Genomic DNA, 26498 nt, shown 5'->3' with positions numbered 1-26498 from the left:
GTCAGCTTTGCAAAGTGTGTTTCATCTTTGCCAGGTGTTCAGGAATGGAGTGAATTCACATCACTCCAACCTCAAATTTTTATCTCCTGTTTGTAGCTTATTCCCTTCCTTCCTATTTTTGCATATTTCCTTTTACACAAGGCATTATTGGGTGAAAATTCTTTCTATAATTAAAAGTAGGAAATAATTGAAACTGGAAATTTTGAACTGGGTTTGTTTGGTGGCCACGAAGTGGTGAAGGTATTATTGAAGTAATTTTTAAGGTAACTCAGAAGGCAGTTAAATATCTAACTAAAATGATAATAGAACTAGCTTGTATTTTTTAAGAAAAGAAACCCAGGAATGTAGAATAATAATTGGTTGTGGGTTTAGATTGTTTTCTGTAGGCTGTGCTATTAAGTAAAAGTGGAGAGTGAAGAGGAGTAGTAATCCTTTGAGCTCTGGTTTCCTACTTCTTTTCTATTTAATTTCTTGAGTGGGGCTGAAATTACAAATGACCAAGTGTGAGGCGTATGCAAAAAGGTCACCTTGGCTGGATGAACTGATCTGTTTAGGAAGCTGGAACTGAGTTTGTTAATAGTTTCACCAAACTATGAGTTTGCAAAAAACTTTGCAAACTGTTGACTTTCACCATACTCTCCTGGAGTTCTTTTATCCCTGCTTCTTTCTAAGTTGTTTGCATTTTCTATTCCATTACTCCGTGTAAAACAAAATGTGAATGAAGTACACAATGTTTCTGTTTTAAGTGGCAAAATGGTTTAGTAACATTTTATCTGCTCTGCTTTCCTACCTGTCTTTTCTGTAGCCTGTCTCTCACCACCTCTTCTCACCCATTCTCATAAAGGGTAAGAAGTTAGCCAGTTAGAGTTTATGCTTTAAAAAAAAGTTTATGCCTTAAAGGTCTCAACTCAACTCAGCAGTATTTGCAGTTTATTTTAATTGGCAGAGTGCTTATATAAAAAAAAAAAAGACTGCTTCTTGCTCTGTTGACAGAGGAAAGGTAGAGAAAGAGAGCAAGATAGTAACAGTCTATTTTTAGGGTACACTTGAGATCAATTTGTCCTTTGTATTTGCTGAGAAAAGGATTTAACAATTAAATGAACTAACATGTACCTGTGGAAAAAATGCAGATTTCTTTGGAAACTTTTAAAACATCTTAATGCTTGCAAATACATTTTACAATTTGGGGTGGAAATGATTTTGATTTCATTTACTTTATTTTTGTGTGTGGGTGGATAGGTGGTTGGTAGGTACCTGGATCGAACTCAGGACCTTGTGCTTTGGAGGCCAGTAGCAGAACCACTGAGCTAAATTCCTGGCCCTCATTTTCTTTCTTAGGCAAAGTAACCTAACTAATCATGTTTCCTTTTGCATCTGCCCGTGACTGAGTGTTTTTCCATGTGAGTGTTTGTTTTGGTTTTGTTTTTCGTACTGGGGTTTGAAGTCAGGATCTTGAGCTTGCAAGGCAGAGGTGGTGCCACTGAGCTAAACTCCCAGCCCTTGTGTGTGTTTTACAGGTTTATCTGAAGGAAAGTTTGTCTGCAAAGATGAAGTTCTCAACAAGAAATTCCAAGGGGTGTCCAGATATATGGAATCACATGTTTTGAACCATGTCTTTGTTAAATCCTTAGAGTCACTGTCACTGACTCTCCTCAGTCTTCAGAGTTTTACCAGACAGTTCCCACAAGGGTTTCTTCTATGGACCAGACAAAAACTTTTGGCTTTGTTTTGTTTCAGAATAGTACTACAGTTAATGATTGAGAAGACTCTTGGCTACTTAGTTGTACATTGTGAAATCTGATACTTCTAGAACTGAAGTGCTAGATCTGGACTAGAAAAATGAAGCATGCATTTTCTTAAAACAACTTCACATACATCACATTTGAATCTGCTTTCTTAACAACCCTGAGATAGGAAAATCACATCGTTATTTTCATTTATAGGAATCAAGTTATAAAGGCAAAACCCGAGTCCAACCAATAGTGCAAAAACAATACCGTCCAATAGAAATAGAATGCAAGCTACATATGTAATTTAAAATTTTCTAGTAGCCACATTAAAAGGTCAAAAGACATAGGTGTAGTTTGAATATATTCCATTTTATACAGAATACACTTTTCCATGTGTGATCAAATTAACAATATTGAGGTCTTAAATTTTTTATTTTTTAAACTCTGATGTCTGGTCAGCATTTTTACTTGCAGCTCTGCTCAGTTTTCACTGTTTGCTTCTTCAGGGGCTGACAGCTGGCTGCCATACTGCATGTTGGAGCTTTGGTTCGAAGAACATGTTTAGTTCTAGAACATAATGTGGGAAAGCCTGGGTACAGTGTGCCATCGGAACAACTTTATCGCATGGAACATGCCTTTGGGATTGTTCTCATGAGATTTTTACCATAATATTTCCTGTTGTGAGTGAGCTAAATCCCTTGTTTCTTAGAATCATTAGAGCATTGTTTATATTTACATAAGAGTTTATCAGTTGTGCTTATTTGATTATGAGCATTCACATTTTAAAGTATATTTAAGGCAGAAAAAATGCACACAAATCATATCTTTATCCCTTGGTTGAAATGAATGCCTTTATGAGGAGGTACAAAATAATCAGACTAGAATAGCCTCTGGTAATAATTTCAGAGAGGAAACTTGAATTCATTTTGGGATATTAGAAAGGAATTTATGCCATGATTGAAGCAATGAATTGACATGCTCAGAACAGTGATGATTTTCTCGTTGTAAGTAATCTTTTCTTTATCAACTTCAGGATTTTTCATGTGTAAAAGCATAATTTACTCATTTTTCTATTTCTTGGTTTCTTATTATCTCATCTTTATAAGGCATCAATTTCATCTGAGTAATTGTTGGGGGGAGTAAATCGTCACTTTTTCTGTCTTGCATTAATTATAAAGGAAGAGAAGTAAGCTGAGGTTTTTATAAGCAAGGAACCAAAGGAAGATTTCCTAAAATGGAGCAATACATATTATTCTATGAAGGTGATGTAAATATTCACCATGGCAACCGATCTGCTTTACGCATAATGCAAAAAAACTTTTTTGCCTATGTTTTGCCATAGAATTCTGAAATTAGCATCTGTGGATTAGAGATCCTAGAGGAAGGTTATATACTATTTAGATTGAAAAGAAGAACTAGAATAATTTTGATCAGAATTGAAATTTGAATGCTTCCCTCCAAAGAGCGAGTGCCTGCCAGAGGAAGTGGGGGGAGGAGTAAGTCACCATCCACCTTGTAAAGATGCTTTAGAAAGTCTTATCTGTATGTTTTCACTGCCTTCTCATCTGACTTTACACTATGATTTATGTTGTCCCTAGTCCTGCCTTCTAAATTACATATTTCCTATATGTAAATTAAATTAAATATTTCCTATAAGCGATTGCAGTCCCTGCAGAAGTTCAAGGGTAAATAAAGAAGGTAATATGTACTCATAGGTAAGGAGTTGTAATGGGTCCTTCTGTGACAGAATATAATGAGTTTGTGTTCTGGTGAGTGCAAAGACAGAAAGCACAATCAGGAGTTGTGGAAACAGATTATTACCTGCAGTAGGTAAGGCGAACACTGATTATTTCCAGAGGAAAGCAAGCCTTGAGATCCTATTGGCGAGCCCATACATATTTATATAGGAAAACATATTAGGGACAGGCCCAGTTCTGAGCATGCTCATTTCATATGTACATTTCTAAGCATTCTTAGTTTATGATCATAGTTCAGGAAGGAAAGATAGCAGACACAACAGTGGGCATGCTCAGCTCAAGATCGTAAAGCACTCCCAGGGAAAAGGTAGTGGGTGCAAATGCCTCTGGGCATGCTCACGTCAGTATTATATGTGATAAACTGCGTTTACTGTAGAGTCAGGGTAGCTCACTGACCTTGGCTAGTTCTGTAAGCAAGTTGTTCCACAAGACTCTTACCTGAAATAAAAGGGGCAATTCTGAAGTTTTAGTGCAGGACCCCCACCCACCCCACTTGCCTGCCTCCCTTTTTCAGGCTCTGAATGTTTTTATAAGTGTCTTCTTAACCTTTCTTATTCTATCTTGCTCTTTTCTTTTGAGCTCAGCATTTCTCATTTCAAAACAACCTTTCCAACATCATGCCTTTTTCACATCACACTCTATTTTTCTCCTTTCCATGAAGGCCCATTTCCTCAAAACTGTCTTTGCTCACATTTCTTAGCTGATGTATCAGCTATGTCCTATTCCAGCTCCACAAAGTCTTCTCTAAATGGGATTAAACACAGGTTATCATTGGTGCTGTATTGGCAAGCTTAGTGGAGGCATTTCAGTATTGTTTCTTCATGTTGGAATTTTGAATTATTCCTATGTGGAAGGTACTGCTGAATGTTAAGGGTAAAAGATTTTTAAATGTTCGTGTTATAAGAGTGACAGACTTAAGATGGCAGTGATCTGTCCAGGAGCTATTGTTTATCAAAGAGGGAGCACTAGATTGTAGTGAAACTACTCTAAACTTTACATATATTACTTTATTTAATCCCAACAGTGAAGTAGGCATTTTTACTCTTAACTCCTCATTTTAAGGATGAAAACCTCTAGTGATAAAGAGACTAGAAATTGCCAGCGACCAAGCATTTAGTAAACTAAATTTGAATTTTAACTCAGATCTGACTTTAGAGCCCATGCTATTCATGGGCAGAACTGTCCATCCACAGGTCAGGATGCTAATGCTTAAGAAATGTCTGTTTTTATTGGGAGATATAGTATATTCAGAAAACTGCTAATGCCCTTGAGGTATAGTTTTTGAGGCCAGGGGGAGAGATGATGTCAGTGAAAGTGTTTGTTTGTTTTTTCAGTACTGGGAATTAAACCCAGAGCTTTCACACTGGAATTTGCCCCACCTCTTTCTTATTTTCTGTTTTGAGACAGAGGTTGACTGGGCTCACGTTTGCAGTCTTCTGTCTCAGTCTCTCAGAGGCCTAGGATTGAAGGGCCCAGGGCCTTTGCACCAAACTATATCCACACCTGGCTGTGAGCAGCTTCTTGTTGATTGATGGATTAGACTTAGAACATGTTTAAATCTGAAATCTGTAGCTAAGTTTAACATTGTTAATTTGTCTCTTAGCTTTAGAGAAGGAACTTGTCCATAATGATACAGAGCTTTTTGTGTGTGACAAATTTGATAATAGTTTTTTTTGAAGTCTTGGAATTGATGCCTTTGCACCAAACTATATCCCCAGCCCTCTTTTTGTTTTGAGAAAACAAGGTCTTGTTACATAGTTCAGGCTGGTCTTGAACTGATGGTATAGTGCAGGCTGGCCTTGAACTCTCAGAGATCTTCCTGCTTCAGCCTCTTAAGCAACTGACTGGGATTATTGACATTCACCATCACACCTGACCCCACCCACCCCTTTTTATTTAAATCTCCCCCACGGGGATTGAACCTAGGACCTTGTGTTTGCAAGGTAGACTCCATGCCACTGAGTTATAGCCTCTGCCCTAAACAATTTTCTTTTCTTTTTTAGGGTGGGTACTGGAGATCAAACTCAGGACCTTGCGCTTGCCAGGCAGTCATGGTGCCACTGAGCCACAACACCAGCCCTTTTTATTTTAAGTTTTTTTGGGGCCTTGGGTATCAGGCATCCAACTCAGGACCTTGCACTTTAGAGGCAGGTGACAGCACCATTGAGCTAAATCCCCGGCTCTTTTATTTTAAGTTTTAAGGCAAGGTCTCTCTTAAGTTGCTCATTTGGAACTTGAATTTGTGGTCTTCCTGCCCTTAACCTCTCAAAATGCTAGGATTACAAAGTATGCGACATTACACTTAGGATATTTTTAAAAATTGCTGTAGTGAATCATGTTTTACTATTACCATGTTCTTGTAATAAGGTCGAATTTTATGATATGAACTTAATGTTACAGAATATGATCCTTCTTTTGAGTAGTAATAGTAGTAATCCTTATGATAGGCTTTCACATTTATCTAAAAGCTTAATATTGAGTAAATTTTTTATAAAAGTTGACATTGAAGTTGTCCTGACTCCCCCTTCCAAACATACAAATACACAAGGCTTTTAACATTCAAATTTAATGAGAAGCCCATCTTGCAATGTGTGATTTTTTTTTTTCTCTTTTTGCTTCATTTTGTCCTAGAAATAGTGGAAGGATAGACAGACATCATTTCTTCCTCTGTAGTCAAGGTTTAGAGCAATTCCACTGAGCTTCAGCCTTATTAGCCCTCTATTATTTTGAGACAGGGACTTTTTTTTTTTTTTTTTTTTGAAATTTTGTGAGACAGAGTCTCACAATGTACTATTTTAGGTTCACCTTGAATTCACTATGTAGCCCAGGCTAGGCTCAAACTTGTGGCAGTCCTCCTGCTTCAGCCTCCCAAGTGCTGGCACTGCAGGCATGTTCCACTACCCTGGCACATAATAGTTTTTCTTTACATTTCCCTCATTAAAAATAACTATGTAAAGTTATTAGTGTCATACCATTTTTCCAATATTCCTAAATATATTGAGAAGTAGAAGGAACATGTTCAAATGGGAAGGGAACAAGGGAGGGGGAAGCAAAGGAAAAGGTATTAACAAAGGAATACAAAAATGGAAACGAAGCTTTTGTAAATGGCAAGGGTAAGAAGGGTTGAGAGGTGGGAAAAAAGAATTAAAGTGTATATTGTACTGTTACAAATTCCAAGTGTTGAATATCACTTGTATAGCACTACGAATAGCGAATATGTACTAATAACATTTAAAAAATACTAAGTACTGTGTGCTTCCATCAGCATGTGATCAACCTTACTGAGTTCCCTCTGAGCTGTGCTTCATCATTGGTTTCTTTGCTTTCAAGGCCTCCTTGTAATTTCCCTGCAAGGTCTTTGATGCTATCTTGCATTAACAATCTTCTTTCATGTCTCAGTTCCTTCCCTACTCCCTCCCTACTCCCTCCTTCCACCTGCATTTTAGCAGTTTTGTCTACCTACTAGGTCTGCACCGAGACCTCCATGAGTGAAAGTATGTGCCTCAGGGTAGGGGGTAGGGAGAAGCACTCAGGGTGATATGGAGAAGCAAGAAATTAGCATTGCCTGGAGGAACCAGGGAAAGTTTCCACTTGAGGTGATAGGTAAGTGGTTTGCAATGAACTTTCTTTCCTTTTTCTTTGGTTTTTATTTTTTAATAGTACATGTTTGCAGTCAATGATTATATTTCTCATATGCATACAATCTCCGGTACCAAAAAAAAAAAAAATCAAACATTTCTCATGCATTTGGTATGTGTTCATAACGTAGCATGTCTCAATTCTCTTCACCCCTTTTTGCCCCCTACTTCTCCCCTCTCTATCTTGGTTCTCTTCTCATTTGCGAAAGATCTATCTCCCTATTTCCTATTACCTGTCTTTTCTTTTGCACTTTATGTTTTGGGTTTCTCATAGAAGGGAAACCATGAGATTTTTTTAAGTTCATGTGTCTGATTTATTTTGCTTAACATTATGGTCTAATGCATTCATTTTCTTGCAGATGACTCTAGTTTGTCCTTTACAACAGAGTAGTATTACTCCACTGTATATAAATACCGCATTTTTATCCATTCATCTGTTGATGAAGATGGAACAAGCGAAAAACATAGGCCTTTTCAGATAATGAAAACAAAAGTGTATCTGAGTGCTCCACAAACATGGACTTAGCTGTCCTTACTACCCCTTTCAGGTTTCTGCTGCTGATTTGTTCAGAAATCCCTTCTTTGGTTTTTTTTTTTTTTTTTTTTTTTTTTTGGCAGCGCTGGAGAATTGAAGCCAGGGCATTGTGCATGCTAGACAGGCACTTAGCCACTGAGCTATATCCCCAGCCCCTAGTTCCATCTTTGTCAGTTAGAGGACTTAATTTATTTTCACCTTTCAGTTATATGCCATTGTAGTTTTTTTCTCACTGTTTTGAAATTTGCCATTTTCATTTCCAGTGGATCCTGTTCCCTTCTGATGTTAAGATACTTATGACTGTGAGCTTTGCTTTCCCTCTTCCCTTAACATACCTCACAATTATGATCTGTTTACCTCTAGACATGCAGGATCGCTTGCTTGTTGTTTGTTCTGTTCTAACAAGTGCTGTCTTGCTTGCTTGGATCGAGATGCTTATGTAGTTGTTTGTCTCATAATCTACAGGTCCTTTCTGCACCCAAGTGAAAAATCTTGACTTGGCACTGCTTGAATTCCCCATGATATGATCTTTAAAATCCCTATGCATGTGCCATCATATTTAATGTCTTGCTGGGGTCGGTGAGAACACAAGAAATACTGTTTTCAAACATTCCTTTGGTTTTATTTCCTATTTGATAGAACAGGAAAACACTGACCAAATATTTATTGATTTCTAGCTGATGGTTGAAATTTTGTGACACCAAAGGCAAGCAGGAATGATCAAGACCATCATGGTCTTTGACTTCAAAGTCCAATGTGAAATAGTTACTGGGGGCAGAGACTGGGAAGGACATAGAGTAAAGCAGTGAGATAACTGCTTGTGATAGTGGCTTTATCATTGACCTGAGGAAAACATAGAGGATACCTGGTTCAGCTCAGACACAGGCACAAGGAGTGCTTTCTGAAGTGAGTGAGCTGAGACTGCAGTAGGAGGGGTACCATAAAAGATGGGATGGAGTGGAGGAGAGGTCTTCCAATGTGTGAGTATACTGTGGGGAGAGAGTGCAGCATATTGTGGTAGTTGCAAGTGGTAAGAAACTACAGATAGTCTGACATAAAGGATGTTCAAGGAGAATTAAAGTGTCCAAGTCAACATGGAGATTCTACAGTAGGTTTTCAAACATAGCAATGACGTCTTCTTGAAAAAAGTATAGCAAGACTATATATTCAGAGGTATCAAGGACCGGGGATTTAGCTCAGCGGTTCGGTGGCCTGCTTTGCAAGCGCAAGGACTGGAGTTCAATCCCCGGTACCAAGAAAAAAAGAAAAAAACAAAACAGAGGTATCAAGAATAAGATGAGAATGAGAAAGAATGGATGTGGGGAAGCTAGTTATTAGGCTGCATCCGGCCAGGTGAGAGAGATAATAGTGGCGGGGATAACAAAGCTGCCTATAGAATGTGTTAAGGAGGCAGAATTAACAAATCAGCATTTGAGTAAGGAAGGAAGTGAACATTGATAGCTCTCCATTGTATTTCCAGGTTGGAAATGGTAAATAGATTGGTAATACAGCTGTTCGTTGTATTTATGGTCTTATGCCTAAGGTTATTGTGCTGGGTTACATCACTGAGATAATCAGTGAAATTTAGGATTTTTAAAAAATTTTTTTTCAGCTTTAATTGAGTTTATTGGTACATTTTAGGGATACAGTACAGTTTCATTGTTGGGATCTTGTACCTCTACATGACAAGTCTTGATTCTCATTTTTTCCCCTTACCTCTGCCATCCCTTCACATTTAGACATGGGAAGAAAGGAGCTAAAGGTGTAGGGAAGGTGGGATGGGTAGGGGAAGAGTAAAAAGGGAAAAGAAAAAAATGTGAGAGAATGAAAAGATGAAAATAAAATTTAGGATTTTGATAGAGGAGCAAACCATTACAGGGCCGCCCCCCCCCCACCTACCGGGGATTGACCCTAAGGACTTGGCTCTGAGCTACATCCCTAAACTTTTTCTTTTTTGTCGGGGGGGGGGGGCATCTTGCTAAATTCCCTAGGCAGATTCAACCTTGAAATCCTCCTGCCTCAGCCTCCCACAGTGCTATGATTACAGGCTTGTGATACCATTCCAGGTTCCCGTAGAGTTTGATGTCACTGTTCCCTTTCCCCCAAATAAGCAGGTCAATTGAATTCTGAAATCACTCTCACATTTTCTTTCATCAGGCTTCCAGCCTCTTTGAAACCATTAGATCCTTAGGGGGATTGACATAGATAGACTATTATCTATTTTTTTTTTCTTTCTTGCCCTGAGTTCCCTTGTTTCTTTTCTTTAGTTTTTGTACACAATTGCCTTTTTTTTTTTTTTGAGACAGGATTTTGCTATGTCCTCCAGACTGGCCTTGAACTCACTATGTGGCCCACACTGGGCCTCAAACACTCAGCGAATCTCCTGTCTCATCCTCCAAAGTGCTGGAATTACAGGTGTGTGCCACCATGCCTGGCAACAATTGCGTTTATTATCTTATTATATACCTGTTCTCCCTCCACATTAGTCTGGATTAAGTAACTGATGCTCCTTTACTAAGTTTTGTATGACAAACAGTCCCTTGGTGTTGTAGTCAGGATTTTGGCAAGAGAATACATTTACTACAGGATGCATACTTTATAGGATTATTTTATGGTAATTACCCAAAAAGTTAAATGCAAAGGAGTGCAAGAGATTAACCGCCTGAGGGCCTGGATCCAAGCAATGTTCCACACAAGTCCAGCTCAAGACTTAGAGTCCAAGACATTGCCCTCCATGAGTCCATCCAGTGGTCTAGAGCCCACGACAATGTCTCATGTTGGTACATGTTGAGGATGTGCACCTGGAAGGCCCAAAGGCTAATGGTGGAAGCCAGAAAACCTACACTGATGAACTCAAGGATTTGTGCCATCAAGCTGAGGGATCCACATTGGAGCGGGGAAGTGATGCTCATGGTGAAGATCAAAGCTCCCCTGATGAAAACAGCAGCCATTCCCAGTGATAGCAAGGACTGGAGCTCCTCTGATGAGAACAGCGTAGTTCACATGAGGAAAACCATCTGCATTAAGCTTCTAGAAAATCAACAGGCCAAGATCTTCCCCACAGGTTCTCTTTGTATAGCTATTGACAACTATACTCAGGTGGATCCTTCATGCCCGGACCACCCTGATTCATTTCAGCTCAGCATTACGAGTAGACCATTAGTTAATATACTACACTTGGTGTCATCGGTAGTACATTTCCAAAAACTTTGTCAGGATTAAAGTAAATGAGAAATAAATTATGGTCATTACCATGTAAAACCCTTATCGATTATCAGGTTAATGGATTTAAACCTGAAGATGACAGTATTTAGTCATATTTCTATTAATAGGAGTGGAAGTCAAGATTAAGATTTTGCTGGATAGAACTTAGACTGTCTGGTTCATTTGCTTTAGCTCTTTGTCTCAGGTAGATGAGCTTGTAGTTCTTAACCTTAATTTCCCTGCCTGTTACTGGACATGTAAGGTTATTTTTATGTTTTACTGTTTCAGAGTACATTAGTGAATAAGAGTGCATTGGTGAATAATGTCCTTGAATATGGGCCTTTCACTAGGGGAGCTCAGTCACAATTCCTAAAAATGGGCAAGCACATGAACATACCCTTGGTCTGCTTTTGTGCTGACAAGTTGCACTGATCTGCTTTTCGTGTTGCCTCATTTTCTAACGCTTTCACCAAGCTTAACTTTTATTGAAATTTTAAACACTATTAATTTTATATATGAAATATATTTCATTATTTTAATTGTATTTCTTCAATTCTGAATGTGGCTATATATTTGCATTAAATTTTTTTAAAGTCTATTTTTTAGGTGAGGCAGTTTTATTTTTATGGCAAAATGGAGTAGAAATTACATGCACCTCTCCATAGTTCCAGCCTACACACATCCAAAATCTCCCCCACCCCCTGTGAGCATTCCTTAAGTGAGGCATTTATTAAAGCTGATGAAGCTTCGTGGATGCACCATTATTTCTCAATGTGCAAGTTTATAATAAGGTCACTCTTGTGGAGTCTACAGATTTGGACAATTTGTAATGACATGTAGCCACTTTTATATAATATAGAAGAGTTTTGTTTCCCTAAAAAGCCTCTGCTCTGCTTTTTCTTCCCTTCCTCCTTTGAAACTCTTGCCAACCAGTGCCTTTTACTGTCTCTATAAGTTTTGCCTTTTCTGGAATAAAATACATTTGCAATTGAACACTGACCTTTTCAGATTGGCCTCTTTCACTTAATATACATTTAGGATTCTTCATGTCTTTATGGCTGGATTATACATTTTTCCATGTAGCATGCATTCCTATGGAAGTAGTACTGTATCTTTCCAATAGGAGACACATGATGTCCGTCTGTTCTAGTGAAGGTAACTGGTCACTTAGTTAAGGTGGTGCCTGTCGGAATTCTCCATTGTAAAGTTAATACTTTTCACTCTGGTAAGTGTTTGGTGAGAAGATTCTTTGACACCATGTAAAATGTCCTGTTTCACATAGTGTTACGCAGTAATTTTAAGTTTTCCTTTTCTACTTTCCTGTATCGCTCCATCCTTAAGTATAGAGACAGATGTTCTAAGGCTTACTAAGAGGTGACAGTGTAGGTTCAGAAATACTCATTGATGAATGCATGTCACTTTGATGCACAGCTAGAAGTCAGACTGAGCAGTGGAGAATCTAAATTCCTAGTGATTTAGAAATCAGAGCTTAAAAAAGCAAGCAGAAAATTAGAGGAGGATGTTATTTTAGCCACTGCCAAGGTGGGAGATGATTCAGTTTGTTTACGTTTCAGCACAGCATTTATTAACTGGATGCTGCAGATACTGGTGACTTGATAATAAGCTGCATATGTCATCACACTCCAAATATCTTTGAATAAAATTATTAGAAAACTTGATACTTGGTTCAATTTGTTTGAACTTACCAGTGATTTGCAAGTTAAATTATCAAAATAAAATTGCATAGTATTAGGGCAGAACCTCTGGAGACACTGCATCTGACTGCCTGCCCTTGGTCTTACATGATTTGTGACTGTTCCATAGCTTAGTGCTTGAAAATCCTTTCCATGTTGCTAAGAAACCCAAGAACTATTTTTGCAGGATCTTAAAATTTCAATTCATTTTAGTACAGCATAACGAAGAGCAGTGGAATGTTTAAGCATATTTTGAAAAGGAAATACTGGAGTTGTTTTAAAAATCTGTATAATTTTTTAAGCAGCATGATCATCTCTGGAGAACAGAGCATTGGGTCCAGGGCCCCCTTGCAGATTTTTAAACCCACATATGCTCAAGTCCTTATATAAAATGGTCTGGGACTTGCATATAACTGAAGCACATCCTTCAGTAAACTTTTAATCATCCCTAGGTTAATTATAATTCCTAATACCATGTAAATGATGTGTAAATAGTTGTTATATTGTTGAAGGAATGATGACAGGGAAAAGTCTTATTAGTACTGGTGAAATATTTAAAAGAAAATTATCTTCTATTGAAAGTTGGTTGAATCTGAATATAGAACCCACAGGTGTGAAGGGCTGTACAAATTAAATCTGAGAATAGAGCAAAACTGGACATTTTCTTAAAACCTCAGTTCTCAAAAACACAAGTTGCTGATAACATTTTGGTATATATCTTCACATCATTTTTATATATGTATTGTTACAGTTTAGATATGCATTATCTATAAAGTCTCATGTGTTAATAACATAGATGCCAGCCTATGGTGGTCCTGGCAGGTGATGGAAACATGAGGAGATAGGGCCTGATGGTAGGAATTTGCGTCATTGGTGATGTGCCTGGAAGGGCCAGCAGGGACCCCAGCCTCTTTTTCTCTTAATCTCTCTCTTTACCTCTCTGTTTTTCCCACCATCTCTCTTTCTTACTCTTCCTTCCCCATCCTCCTCTCCTTCTCCCCTTCTCCTCAGCCTCTGGGTGCTCCCAATGCCGACTCCCTGTTCAGCCTCACCACAGGCCCAAAGCACGGGGCCAAGTAACCAATTACTCTGAAACTGTGGGTCAAAAATAAATCTCTCCTGTGTGTGTGTCATTTATCTCAGATATTTTGATATAGCGATAGAAAGCTGACCTTGTGCATGTATAGTAGTTTTAAGGTAGTCTTTTACAATAAAAATATTTTTCTGTATCTGAGAAGAATGAATTAGAATTTGAACTTTTACACCTATAGATGTCCAATGTCATTTAGTTCTTTTTTTGATAATAATGAGGATTGAACCCAGGCCCTTGCATATGCTAACCAAGAACTCTACCACTAAGCTACTTCTTCTGCCCTCATTTAACATGTTTCTTGACATCTATAAAATGGAAACTCTAAAAGCACATCATGACTAAAAGATTTTATTGTGTACAACAATTTTACATTCTCACTTACATATTTTTTTCTCCTTGTTTGGGGCTATTTTGAAGTGGAAATTTTCACTCCAGAATGTACTTAGGTTACTTATCTCTTACTTGATGTATGAAGTCTGAAGGGAAAAGAAAAAATATGAGAAAAGGAAAAACATGGAAACAAAGTCTTTGTAAATATGGAAGGGTGGAGGGGATGAAGGGAGAGGGCAGGGAAATGGGTACAAGATCCTAATGCTGAATGTAATTGTATACCTAAAATGTACCAGTAAACTAATGGGGAAAAAAAGGTAGGCCAAGGTCACTTAGTTCCATTAAGGGAGAATGAGTAGCATGTGCTGCTTTGCTGATTAAAGGCCTTTAATTAAAAACAAAACAAAAAAAACAGCCAGGTGTGGTAGTGCATGCTTATCATCCCAGCACTCCCAGAGGCTGAGGCAGGAGGATCGCTGTGAGTTCAAGGCCACTCTGAGCTACATAGTGAATGAGCATAGCAAGACCCTGTCTCAACAACAGCAGCAACAACAAAACAAAGTATTAAAAAGCAGACAAATTAAATGCAGGCAACAAATTCTAATTGCTATACAAAGGAACTCTTGAAATAGCAGAATTTTTTTCTGGTAGGTTAATGCTTCCCCTTCTCCCCCAACATTTCTAAAATTGATCAGACTTCTACAGTAGGAGGTAATTTTTTCCTGCTGTAGTTTCTTTCTGTTCTGATGGAGCTAGTGATTTAATGGTAAATCAGGACTTTTCTTTTTAAATTGTTATTTTATTTTGAGACAAGTTCTCCTACATATTCCCACCTGGCTTGGGGTTATGATCCTAGTGGTAGGGTTACAGGCAGTGCCCCTGGTGCCTGGCTGTACCTGAGCTATACAAGGTCCTAAAAGTATAAGGTCAAGAAGAAAGGAAGAAGATAAATTCATCAGCATCTACTTGTAACAAAGCCCTGGATGCTAGGTAAATCAGTTTTATATTGTGACCATTCGTAGGAGGAAGGACAAAAAAATCTTTATGATATGGGGAGGTAGAAGAAGGCCTTAGTGGATGATATGAAAAATGGAAGTTTATTTAGTAGACATGACTGAAAGTGTTCAGAGGTTTAAAGTTTGGAGAAACACTTGCAGTTATACTCATAAATATCAAATGTTATCTTTAAATAGATATGATAATGAAAACGGAGTCATACATATTGGGGACTGGATGGTAGATAGTCCATTCAGTCTGAAGCAGTAGGTTTGGCTGACGCATCAATGAATCTTTGTGGTGTCATAAAGCCACCTCAGCCCGAGAGTCAAAGGTCATGTGTCCGTGATCCTATGGGTTTCCAGGGTAGGAGACACTGAGGTAAGTGCTAGGCTCACGAATGGGGTTGCACACAGCTGATCTTAATAGGAGCAGAGCATTGTAGAATCATAACGTTGGCAGATGCCTCAGTTCTTTGCCTTGTGGGTTGTTCACACAGTGTCAGGGACCTACTTCTGTTAGAACAAGTGACCTCAAAATTAAGGGAAGAAGTGTAGAGAATTTGTATCTATTTTTAATTTATTTGAGGAGATTCCCTTAAATGCTGTTGAATAAAAGCCTGACTGTAAATGATCTTAAATGTTCCCTGGCTTTTCTTTAGTTCTCACTCAGTCTTTTGGTTTCAACTTAATCAACATTTCATTAAATCTGACAGTTTAAATACTGTAAGTTTATTCTACAGCTAGTAGAAAGGATCTGGTTATGACTAATAATGCTTCATTTTAGTTTATTCTATTTGCATTTATTATTTGAAAAAACAGTGTCAAAATAGATATCAGTGTTGGGCCATACATGAGCCCAAGTGGTAGAGAGCTGTTTCTTAAACAGAAAATGGTGAAACTTATGCTTTTACATATATTATATGTTTCTACATATATTACATATATTATATAAACTATTAGGTTGTTATAAAGAAACCACAAATAAGACTACTTGTGCTGTGCTTTATCTTCATATCAAATAGTATAACATGTGATGTCATTTATATACTCAATTTGCATTTCAAATCAGGCTGACTTGTTCAAATTTAATCTTATTTGAAGACAAGCATTGAACAAACTTATTATATGGAAATTGTTTCTATTTTTTGTTTTGAATGGATGTCCTTTTTTTTTAAATTTTAAATTGAATATATTGGTACATTCTAGGTAGACAGTACAGTTACATTCATTACTGGGATCTTGTACCTTTACACGCCAGGTCTTGGTTCTCATTTTTTCCCCTTGTCCCCATCCTCCCTTCACCCCTCCCCCCCTCCCCCCTTCAAACACTTTAATTCCATTTTTACATTTTCTCATATTTTTTTCCTTTTCCCTTATTCCCCTTTCCCTATCCTTCTCACTGTCCCTACACCTTTGGTCCTTTTCTTCCTATTTCACATTGCTATTGTCCCGTTAGGATCTTGAGTACTATTTTAGTTTTTCACACCAGAGAAACTATTCAGTATTTGCATATGTGTGACTTATTTATTTCACTTAGGAGTATATCCTCAATATGTATCCATTTTCCTATGAATGAATCTACTTTCTCATTCTTTATGGCTGAGTAGTACTCCATTTTATAGAAAAACCACATCTTTATTCAGTTTCCAACTGATGGGCAGATGGGCTGTTTCCAAGTTTTAGCTATTACAAATTGTTCCGCTATAAACATGGGCGTGCATATATCACCATGGTATGATTCTTTTAATTCTTTTGGAAAGATACCCAACAGCAGAGGGATGGCTGGGTCAAATGGAACCTCTAATCCTAGTTCTTTGAGGTGTCTCCATATTGATTTCCACAGTGGTTGCACCAGTCTGCACTCCCACCAACAATGGAGAAGGGTTCCTTTCTTCCCACAAACGCGCCAACATTTGTTGCTGCGTGATTTCTTGATAGCCATTCTTTGAGGGGTGAGGTGAAATCTCAGTGTTGTTTTCATCTGCATCTCTCGAATGACCAGTGATGTGGAGCATTTTTTCATATATTTATTTGCTGCTTTTATTTGTTTGCCTGAGAAATGTCTGTTCATTTCAGATGCCCACTTTAGAATTGGGTCTTTATATTTGGGGGGGCTGGTTGTTTTGAGTTCTTTATATATTTTAGATAATAGTCCTTTGTCTAAGGAGCAGCTGGTAAAAAGTTTTTCCCATATTGTAGATTGTCTCTTAGTTCTGTTGATGGTTTCTTTTGCAGTGCAGAGACTTTTTAATAAGATGAGATCCCAGTTGTTGATTCCTTCTGCTAGTTCCCAAGCTACTGATGATTTGTTCATAAAGTCTTTTCCTATGCCAATGTCTTCAATAGTTCTGTCTAACTTATCTTCCAGCAAGTTTAGTGTTTTTGTTTTTATATTTAGATCTTTAATCCACTTGGATTTTAATTTAGTGAATGGTGAGAGATAAGGGTCTAGTTTTAATCTTTGGCAGGTTGAGATCCAGTTTTTCCAACACCATTTATTAAAGAGGCTATCTTTCCTCCAGTGGGGACTGTCAGCTCCTTTGTCAAAGATGAGGTAGCTGAGTGTATCTGGAGTTGTTTTTGTGTCTTCCAATCTGTTCCACTGATCCTCTGTTTCTTTGTCAGTACCATGCTGTTTTTATCACAGTGGCTTTGTAGTATAGTTTCAAATTGGGAATTTTTATACCCGCAGCCATGTGTCTGTTGCCTAGGATGGCTTTTGCTATTCTAGGTCTCTTATGGTTCCAAATGAATTTTTGCGATTCTTCTTTCTAGTTCTGTGAAGTATAGTGTTGGGATTTCAGTTGGTATTGCATTGAATCTGTATAGCAGTTTTGATAGTATGGCCATTTTCACTATGTTGATTCTTCCTATGAATGGATGTCCTTTTGAAAACTTTTTTTCTTGCACATCAAGAAATAGAATCATTTTGCTTAGAGTTAATTTCCACCTTTTATGTATATAAGAGGCATTAGCATTGTCACAGTGAACTATTAGGAAGGAGACATTGTTTTTTCCAGTAAATGTGTAGATTTATTTTAAATCAGTTTGGTACATGATACAGATTGATTTTGAAGTTTTTAATGAATTGAAATAGAAACTTCTAAATACAGCAGTGTCTGCCTGTGCATTAAGTATCTATAAGGTAAAATAAGGTATCTGACAGCACATAAGCATGAATAAATCAGATAAAAAAATCTGAAAAGGTTTCTAATATACCTTCTGAATTAAGTAAAACCCAAAAACTATTGCTGGTTCAAGATACTACATTGCTAAAAGGAAGGGGAAAAAAAGAAGAGGCTATGTATTCTGTTGCAAAAGATCATGAGACTTGCAAAAACCCAACTTCGTATGACTTTGTTGTTAGAGAAGTTCTCAAAATTATAGAAGCTTCCAATTACTTCCACAAAATTTCGTACATGTGTTGACATTAATGTGTGGCAAACGGTTCCTATCCAGGTGACAATTGCTCATTTTTGCCACTTTGTGAGGATGGGAATTCTATATATTTCAAACGAATTTTATAGCACTCACCAAATACAGCCATGGCACCATAATAAATTTTGTGAAGTACCTAAAATATTACATTTAATGAAAAAAGCAAAATAGTGAGGTAAGCCTAGCCTTTTCCAAAAATCTTTGAAGCTAGAGATTTAAACAGTTAAGGCACTTGAAAACATTAGGTGTTATGTACAAATGTGCAAGCAAAACAAACTTTAGCTGTTTAACTGTACCAGCAATGACAAGGAAACAATAACTCTTCATTTTGAGAACCTTTAATATAATCACCTAAAGAGTTTGTTTATGAATTGAAGCAAAGCAATCATTTTCTACTATAAAATGCTGAAAACCAAGTGCTAAACTCAGCTACTATAGGCCAGGGAGAAAGGAGAAAAAAAAAAAAAAAAAAGACCTAGAAAAACAAAAGCCTATTTTAAACTAATTAAGGCCTCTGAACTAATTAATCCATTGTATCAAAGGCAAGAGAGAAGTAACCCTCCTAAAACTAAGAAAATTAATGCTTGATGAGAAAGGACAGCAACAAAAATATCCATTCTTATTATTCTATAGGAATTGAAATCAAGGAGAAAATAAAAAAGGACAAAACAGTCTATCCAGGGCAATCATAAAAATCTAACTGGATCAAAAAACCCATAAAGTTTTTTTTGTTTTTCTTTCTTTTGAGAAAGGGCTTTGCTCTGTAGTTCAGGCTGGCCCCAAACACAAGGAGATCCTCCTTGCCTCAGCTCCCAAGTGCCAAGCATGCCCCCATCATACCTGTCTTATAACCCATAGGTTCTGGAAATTTTACTGGCCACGTTTGCTTGGAAAACTGAAGATGACTCTCACTTAAAGAGCTAATAAATGATTCTAAAACTTATTTTCTTATAGCCTTAAAAAAGTTACTTTCCAGGAAAGCTTGGGAGAAATCTTTTCAAAGTACAGAAGCATTAGGATATCTTTTTGGGGAACAGATAAAAGTTACCTAATCAGTTTAATCTTTTTTCAATAGCCCTAAGAAAAATGATGGAAGGTTCAAAATATGAAGACCTTCAACTTAGTATAATATTCTTCAGCTTCACTTTCTCAGCTATGAAACAAAATTGTTTTTAATTAAACATTAACAATATGGTATCTAGAAGCAGGTTTACTATTGCTTTCTTCAACATTATATCTTTAGAACCTTTGCCTTCCTCAATGTAAAAGAACAAGTCATAAACATTTTAAGTCACAGCTTACCTTTCAGTCTGTCTTTTAAGGCACTGTTCTTTATATTCTCAAAGATACAAGGTGCTTTACAAGTATGAACAAGAAACTGTTAACATTAATGATTTGTATCCTTTCCATTAAGTCTGGAATGTAATTCCCTATGTAACAATTTATTTCTAATGTAGAAAAAAAATAACAACACAAAATTTTATAAGGATACAATTTAGTACTACTAAATAGATTAATTCCACTTTTGAAATTCTAGCCACACCAGATTGATGCTTGCTTGGCACACTTCTCATTTCTAGCCACTGAGTAACATCTTGAATTAGGATGAAAATAATGCAGCTTTCAGACTTTAAGATGACTAAATTTAATCTGCTAAGAGTCAGGAGGTTGTCTGCATAGGATAACATTTTCCATTACTTAGAGAAAGTTATATTTGGCATGTGAAGAAAAGAAACATAATCCCACAGCAACAGCCAGTTAAAATAAAAGACAGCCCCAAGGATTCATGCAGGATATTTATTCCTTTTAGCAAAATGGTTTAACTGATTTTTCTTCCGGTAAGATGCTCCAAAATATCCTATGCACCCTTTGTAAATTTAAAGATCCTGGAATAGTGTCTTCCACGTGGGACATCTTGAAAGATAGTATTTTGGTTTCAGTGAGTTACACAAATGAATTGCTAGTCCTTAATTTAATAGGTCCATTTACAGAGTATGGTAATTTCCTTCTTTATATTTGCAGAATTTATAAAGAAAGAAAATTACACCTTGTACACCCAAGACAAGGAGAATTCCTCCAATAAAACTGGCTGCATCAAAGGTAGACTTCCGTGCAGGTTCTAAGGTTGGAGTCAAAGTGGTATTTGCTGTACCGTTGTGGTAACTGGTGGAAGAAGGGGAAGGCGAAGTTGTGGTTTTAGCTGTTCACATTGGTTGGCACTGGAGGAGCACTAGTAGGCACAGAACAGGAGGAAATGTTCACCATGCTACAATTACTGTTACTGTTGAATTATAGGAACAGTAGCTCTTACTTGCTTCTTTACATTCTGTCCAATAGCAAATAGTATTAACAATACTTGAGTTAGAACAGGAAAGACAGCTTTTGTGGCTTTCACAGGTTTCTGGTGTGGGGGGGTGGTTGGAGGCGAGGCAGACGTCACAGTCATTGAGACAATCTTGGTGGGCGCCCAAGTCGTTTTCGCTGTCCCGGGTGGGTTCGTGGTGACGTTGGTGCCCAAAGAGAGCACATTCTGCAGGCAGAGCTCGGCCAGGCAGGTGCGACCCCCGACATCTTGTCCTTGGCGCTGGTGTCTGGCCGCCGCTCCCCTGCTGCGCCGTCTCCAAGACTTCCCTCCCCCGCAGGAGCGCGCAGGGCTCACAAGCAAGGAGACATTTTTTGAGCTCTTACTCAATTGCAGACTGTTTAAGCCATCTCCAGTGGATCCCAGTGGAAGAATGTTTGCGGGGAATTTTTGTTTGTTTGGAGCTTAGGTTATCTTGTATTACATATTTTTCAAATAATGCCATTTGGGCCAGGTACACTTGTAATTCCAGCACTCAGGAGGCTGAGGCAGGAAGACTACCATGAGTTTGAGGCCAACCAGGGTTACATAGTAGTTGAAGGAAAACCTGAACTGCACAGAGACTCCACCTCCAAAAAAATCCCCCCAAATTGTCATTCAACATTTTTTAGAATTGTGAGGTAAATGAAATTTTATACACTGTGAATTTCAGAGTAAGACAGGATTTTAAGAAGACTTTAAAAAAAATAAAGTACCATTGCATTTTTTTTTTCAAAAGGGAAATAGAAAGGGATGAACAGTGAGAAATTCCTTAAAGATATTATTGAAGCCAACTATTTGATAAATTGTAAAATATGCAATCATGCATTATTTGGGGATAGATTCTGAGGCGATTTTGTCACAGAGTGAAGATCAGAGTATTCTTAAACAAGTCTGTGTATAGCCTCTTGCTGCTGTGCTACAAACCCCTACAGCATGGTACTTTACTGAATTACTCTAGGAATTGGTAACAGTGGCATTACCTATCTAAACATAAAAAGGTTCAGTGAAAATACTAGGCAGTAGAGTTTTCTTTTCAACTCTGTTTTAATCAAATGGGACCATGGTCAGAAATTTCTTTGAAGCATTGCTATGCAGCCTATAAATTGTTTTGTTTTGAATTATCTTCTTCAAAATTTATTGCTTAGAAATGTAACCATTCGATATAAGTTACAAAATCGTTTCATAAAAGTTTAGAATTAAAGATGTGGCAGAAAATGAGTCAAAATTTATTAGCACCTACCTGCGCTGATAACAGTGAGTTCTCAATGTGTCATGGCAGTGTGGTTAACATGAGCTAATATAGCGTTGAATTTGTGTGACATCACTGATCTTTCAGAAAATGTAACCACAGTTTTGACCATCTGGGAACTTAGATTTTATATTATGTTGAGAAGCTTATGTTGTTCTATGTGAAACCAGATAGTATTAATAATGTCATTTCAGTTTTACAAAGGCACCATTTAATTTAAACTCCATTCCTTTGGACTCAAAACCCTTCCGGTGTCCCCCACTTCACTGTGCTCCCTGGAATGTCTACAGGCACAGATGCCGTTATTCCCAAAGTGTTCACAGATGCTTACTCCCATATGCATGTTTCTTTCTACAGATGTCGCCAGAAGTTTGAGTATCACTCCTCCTGATCAGATGATGATTGAAAAAGCCAAAGGGGAAACGGCCTATCTTCCGTGCAAATTCACTGTTGGTCCTGATGACCAGGGACCACTGGACATTGAATGGCTGCTATCACCAGCTGACAATCAGCAGGTGGATCAAGTGGTGAGTTGAGAAATGATTGCTCACTGGGCAGTCGTGCAACCGCCTCCTGTTTCCATCATTGTGCTCTTCACCTAGATGGGGCATATTTGCTGGGAAGACAACCTAGCCAGCTCAGCCTTGATCTGGACGAGGAAGGTGATCATGCTGGTGGGAAGTGAGGCCACATATGTAATGGAGTGAGACGTGTAATGATCTAAAAATACAGGAGAAGAAAAGGTCTACATAGTTTTTTACAGAAAGCTTTTAGGAACATTCAGAAAATCTGAGTTTGAATGTGTAGCTCACAAGGCAGGGACTAGCGGAGAGGATTGTAGAGCTGGAGTGCCCACGTGGCAGGAGTGTTCACAGTGTGATAGAGCGCCTATATTTTGTTGAACATTTGAGAAAAGTGAATTTTAAGTTTTACTTTTGAGGATTCTAGAAGAAGGGTCATAAGATGTAACATAGTATGAAGCAAGTGTATATTGCTGTTACAGGATCTATTTTCTGTATTTCTTCAAGTTACATCCTGTATGAGGAACTTAAGCAGAGTTCAATCTGTACAGAAGAAAAAGTTTGAAATACTTAAATTATAAATTTTTAAAATATCAAAATATTGTTGCAGTATTTTTTCTAATCCAAGTAATAATGAACTACTGTAGAAAACTTGGAAAGCTGAAAATAGTACAGAAAGAAAAACTTGTTCAGTGATCTTGCTTCCAAATACATACATTGTATTTTACTTTTTAAGTATTTAACTTTATTTAAAATGTTCTTATTAAAAAAACATATTAATAAATTATGGTAGACTAGAGGGACGAAAACAGTACACTTAGAGAAGTGTAGTGATATATGTACTTAGAAAAAGAAATTATATTTTTATTGTCCCTGTAAAAGAAGGGCTTAATTAAAATCTGAAAATAAGGTTCTTTAATGTAATGACTGAACAGTTCAATAATTACTATTTTTGGCAAATTCACTCAATTTGCCCTGCATGTATTGTGAAGAAAGTAATTAAGAGGTTTTCCTAAATTGTCAAAATCAAAGACCACTGCTTTGGAGAATATAATCTCTGCCCTGATTCTACCACTGAAACTTCCTTTTGTCTTCTAAGCAAAATAGATTGAGCCTGACTCTTCCTGCTTACTCACCCCACACCAATTCTTTGTTTCTCCATCGTAACTCCCCCACCCCGCCGCCTCGAGCTGGCATCCTGAGTACAGGTTTTTCACTGAGGTTGTGCACTTCCTCTTGCCAGTGCAGTATCAGTCCTGCTGGACGCCAGTGCTGTTGTCATGGTTAAGAAAGAAGAACACGAGTCTTCAGTGCTTCTGTCTGAGGTGCATGAGATGAGTGAAGCCCTTGATCAAGGGCAGATAGAACTGAGAAGCACAGGAAGCCCTGAGACTGTGTAGTGTGTCCTCTAATAGGACCCGAATCTAATAGGACCCTGACTGAGTGGGAGGCACAGTTCTGCTGTCAGCAGGAGTTGTGAGATAAGTGTGAAACCATGTACTTGATCAGAGTATCTATTTCTGTGTTAAAATCTACGTCAAACCAATATAAAATACCAGAAAAGTGGGAGATTACAGAGAAATTGATACAAAAGAGGATGCTTACATAGGATTTCAGCTACTTTGTATGTTAGCTGAAATCCTATTACAGTATATCTAAGCTGGTAGACAGTGGTTAAAGATGAGGAATTGGATTGGACTGCAGAGGTTTTGGAGATTGGGAATACATTCTAAAATGTGTGTTATTAGGTGATTCTGCCATGGTGTGACTGTCGCAGAATATAGCAACACAAACACTGGCTGCCGAATAGACTTATGGGTCCACTTTGTATGTGTATGGAGCACAATTATTTTGTAGCCTTGAAAGACACCCTAGTGTGAGAATAATTCATTTGAAAAGGAGGAAACATGACCAGGGTCACACGGATGGCAATAGATGGAAGTTGTAATTTGAATGTAGTTCTCTGACTTTCACACATACTCTGTTATCATCTTGCACTGCACTGTACTGTCACCTGTGTTCCATAAACTTCTGTTTCCTCCTGTAAAATAGGGACAAATATATCCCACTTCGGAGTTACTGGAATTCAATAAAATACTGTACAGGCATTTAGCCCTTAAGAGATGTTGTTACTATGGCAAACAGATCTGGTTTGCATTTTAGCTGTGTGACTCTTGTGTAGTGTTCCCCGTGAAAAGTGCCATTATTGTTGTAGGGATGTGAAAGGGATGGCATGAAGTGAAGACTTGTAGAATACCTGGTACAGTTAGTTCACCATTTCTTTTTTTTTTTTCCTTATTTAGTTTATTGCTACATTTTAGGTATACAATACAGTTATATTCATTATGGGGATCGTGTACCTTTACATGTCCCATTTCTTAACTACTGTTTATAATGTTGTTTTCATAGGAAAGTGCTAAAAGCCTGCTGAGTTGTGTGTGTGGCAAAATGAACTATTGACAATAGAATAGATTAACTTATGGCCTTTACCACAAATAATTGAGTAGTGTGATGCAGGGGAAGCCAAGGCAGCCTCATTTGTGGAGTTCTCAGTAGTGCTGTTGACAAGTGGGTGTAGCAAGAAGTTGAGCAAATAGAGATGGCTCATGTTTACTAAGTAAGTCACAGCTATGGACTCTGAGGCTGCTTTTTATATTTATATAGTAAAATTATTCACAGGATATAGACTAGATATTTCCTTGATTGTTATTTGAGTTTGGCACCACTTTTTTTGCCCCTTGAGTCTTTTTTTTCCAGTGCCAGGAATTGAACTCAGGACTGCCATGGCACTTTCCAGGTAGGCATGGCACCACTGAGCTACACTCCCCCAATCTTATATGACTAGAGCATAGGATTTTAATAGTGAATGTGAAAAATTATGAAATGTTGTAAATTAACTTTAGAGCTTGTTAGAGATGACTGCTGTTCTTCTCTAAGCCAGACTTAACACAGATTTTATTTTCCTTCTAACTCGAGTCTTTGATCACTGCCATCAGAGCCTGTAATTCTGAAATCTCAGTGGAATAGGAAATGGTCTTTGCTTTAGTCATCAGAAGTTCTTGTTAATCTGGGCACACGTATCTTAGGAGGCCCATTCTATGCTTCTGTACATTAGAATCTAGAACCCTCAAGTGCCTTCAAAGTAGTAGTAGTAAGGCAAAAATAATGTTGTCTTTGAAGACCACAAGTAAATTTTGATAAGCGTTTTTGCAGAGAGAAGGCACTGTATTTTTGGTTTTATACATTTGTTTGATTCAATGCAGGTTTGGTGGCACTTGAATCATGGACTGAATGGGAATGAACATATCTACATCTGTGTTAAGTCTCATAAATCTGTTACAGAGCTATGTTATGTAATTATGTTGGATCTTGGTTTCTCCATTTAAAATGGGAGCATGGGGATAAACTCCAGGAAATCATTGGTCCCTTTCTGTTTTCTCTTTCTGTCTTTTGGATAGTTGTAGATTTTCTAATAATATGATGTTCTACTGTTTCTGTTTTTAGATTCTATATACTATTGGTGTGTCATCGTTCTTTAATGAAACTGGATTTTTTGTTATTTGCTATCTTTGGTTTTCTTTTAGATTATTTTATATTCTGGAGACAAAATTTATGATAACTACTACGAAGCTCTGAAAGGACGAGTACATTTTACGAGTAGTGATCTCAAATCTGGTGATGCATCAATAAATGTAACAAATTTACAGTTATCAGATATTGGCACATACCAGTGCAAGGTGAAAAAAGCTCCTGGTGTTGCAAATAAGAAAGTTTTGCTGACGGTTCTTGGTAAGTTATTTTTATTTGTTTTAACTGGTTAGTAAACAGGAAGGGTGATCATAGTACTGTGGGAGCAGCATCACTATAAGATAAAACCTTAGTTTCTTAGAGTAGGAATTTTAAACGTTTGAAGTGTTTGTGACTTTTCTCAAATAGCATAAAACATAAAGCTAAGATATCTGTCTGT

At 37.6% G+C, this 26498-nt stretch overlaps 1 protein-coding gene across 1 annotated transcript in view; it reads left to right on the top strand.

Moving 5' to 3' along the window:
- Positions 1 to 15264: 15264 nt before the first annotated feature.
- Cxadr (CXADR Ig-like cell adhesion molecule) overlaps positions 15265 to 26498 on the top strand; it is a 35853-nt gene continuing 24619 nt past the window's right edge. The window contains exons 1-4 of the mRNA XM_010602902.1: positions 15265 to 15343; positions 20479 to 20517; positions 22368 to 22537; positions 26116 to 26320. Coding sequence (XP_010601204.1) covers positions 15265 to 15343; positions 20479 to 20517; positions 22368 to 22537; positions 26116 to 26320 — 493 coding nt within the window. The remainder of the gene's footprint in view (positions 15344 to 20478; positions 20518 to 22367; positions 22538 to 26115; positions 26321 to 26498) is intronic.

This window comes from Fukomys damarensis, unplaced genomic scaffold, assembly GCF_012274545.1.
Source record: "Fukomys damarensis isolate Sample0158 unplaced genomic scaffold, DMR_v1.0_HiC HiC_scaffold_24, whole genome shotgun sequence".
Taxonomy (NCBI): Eukaryota; Metazoa; Chordata; class Mammalia; order Rodentia; family Bathyergidae; genus Fukomys; species Fukomys damarensis.
The sequence above is the reverse complement of the archived record's forward strand: the minus strand, read 5'-3'. Positions and strand labels throughout refer to the sequence as shown.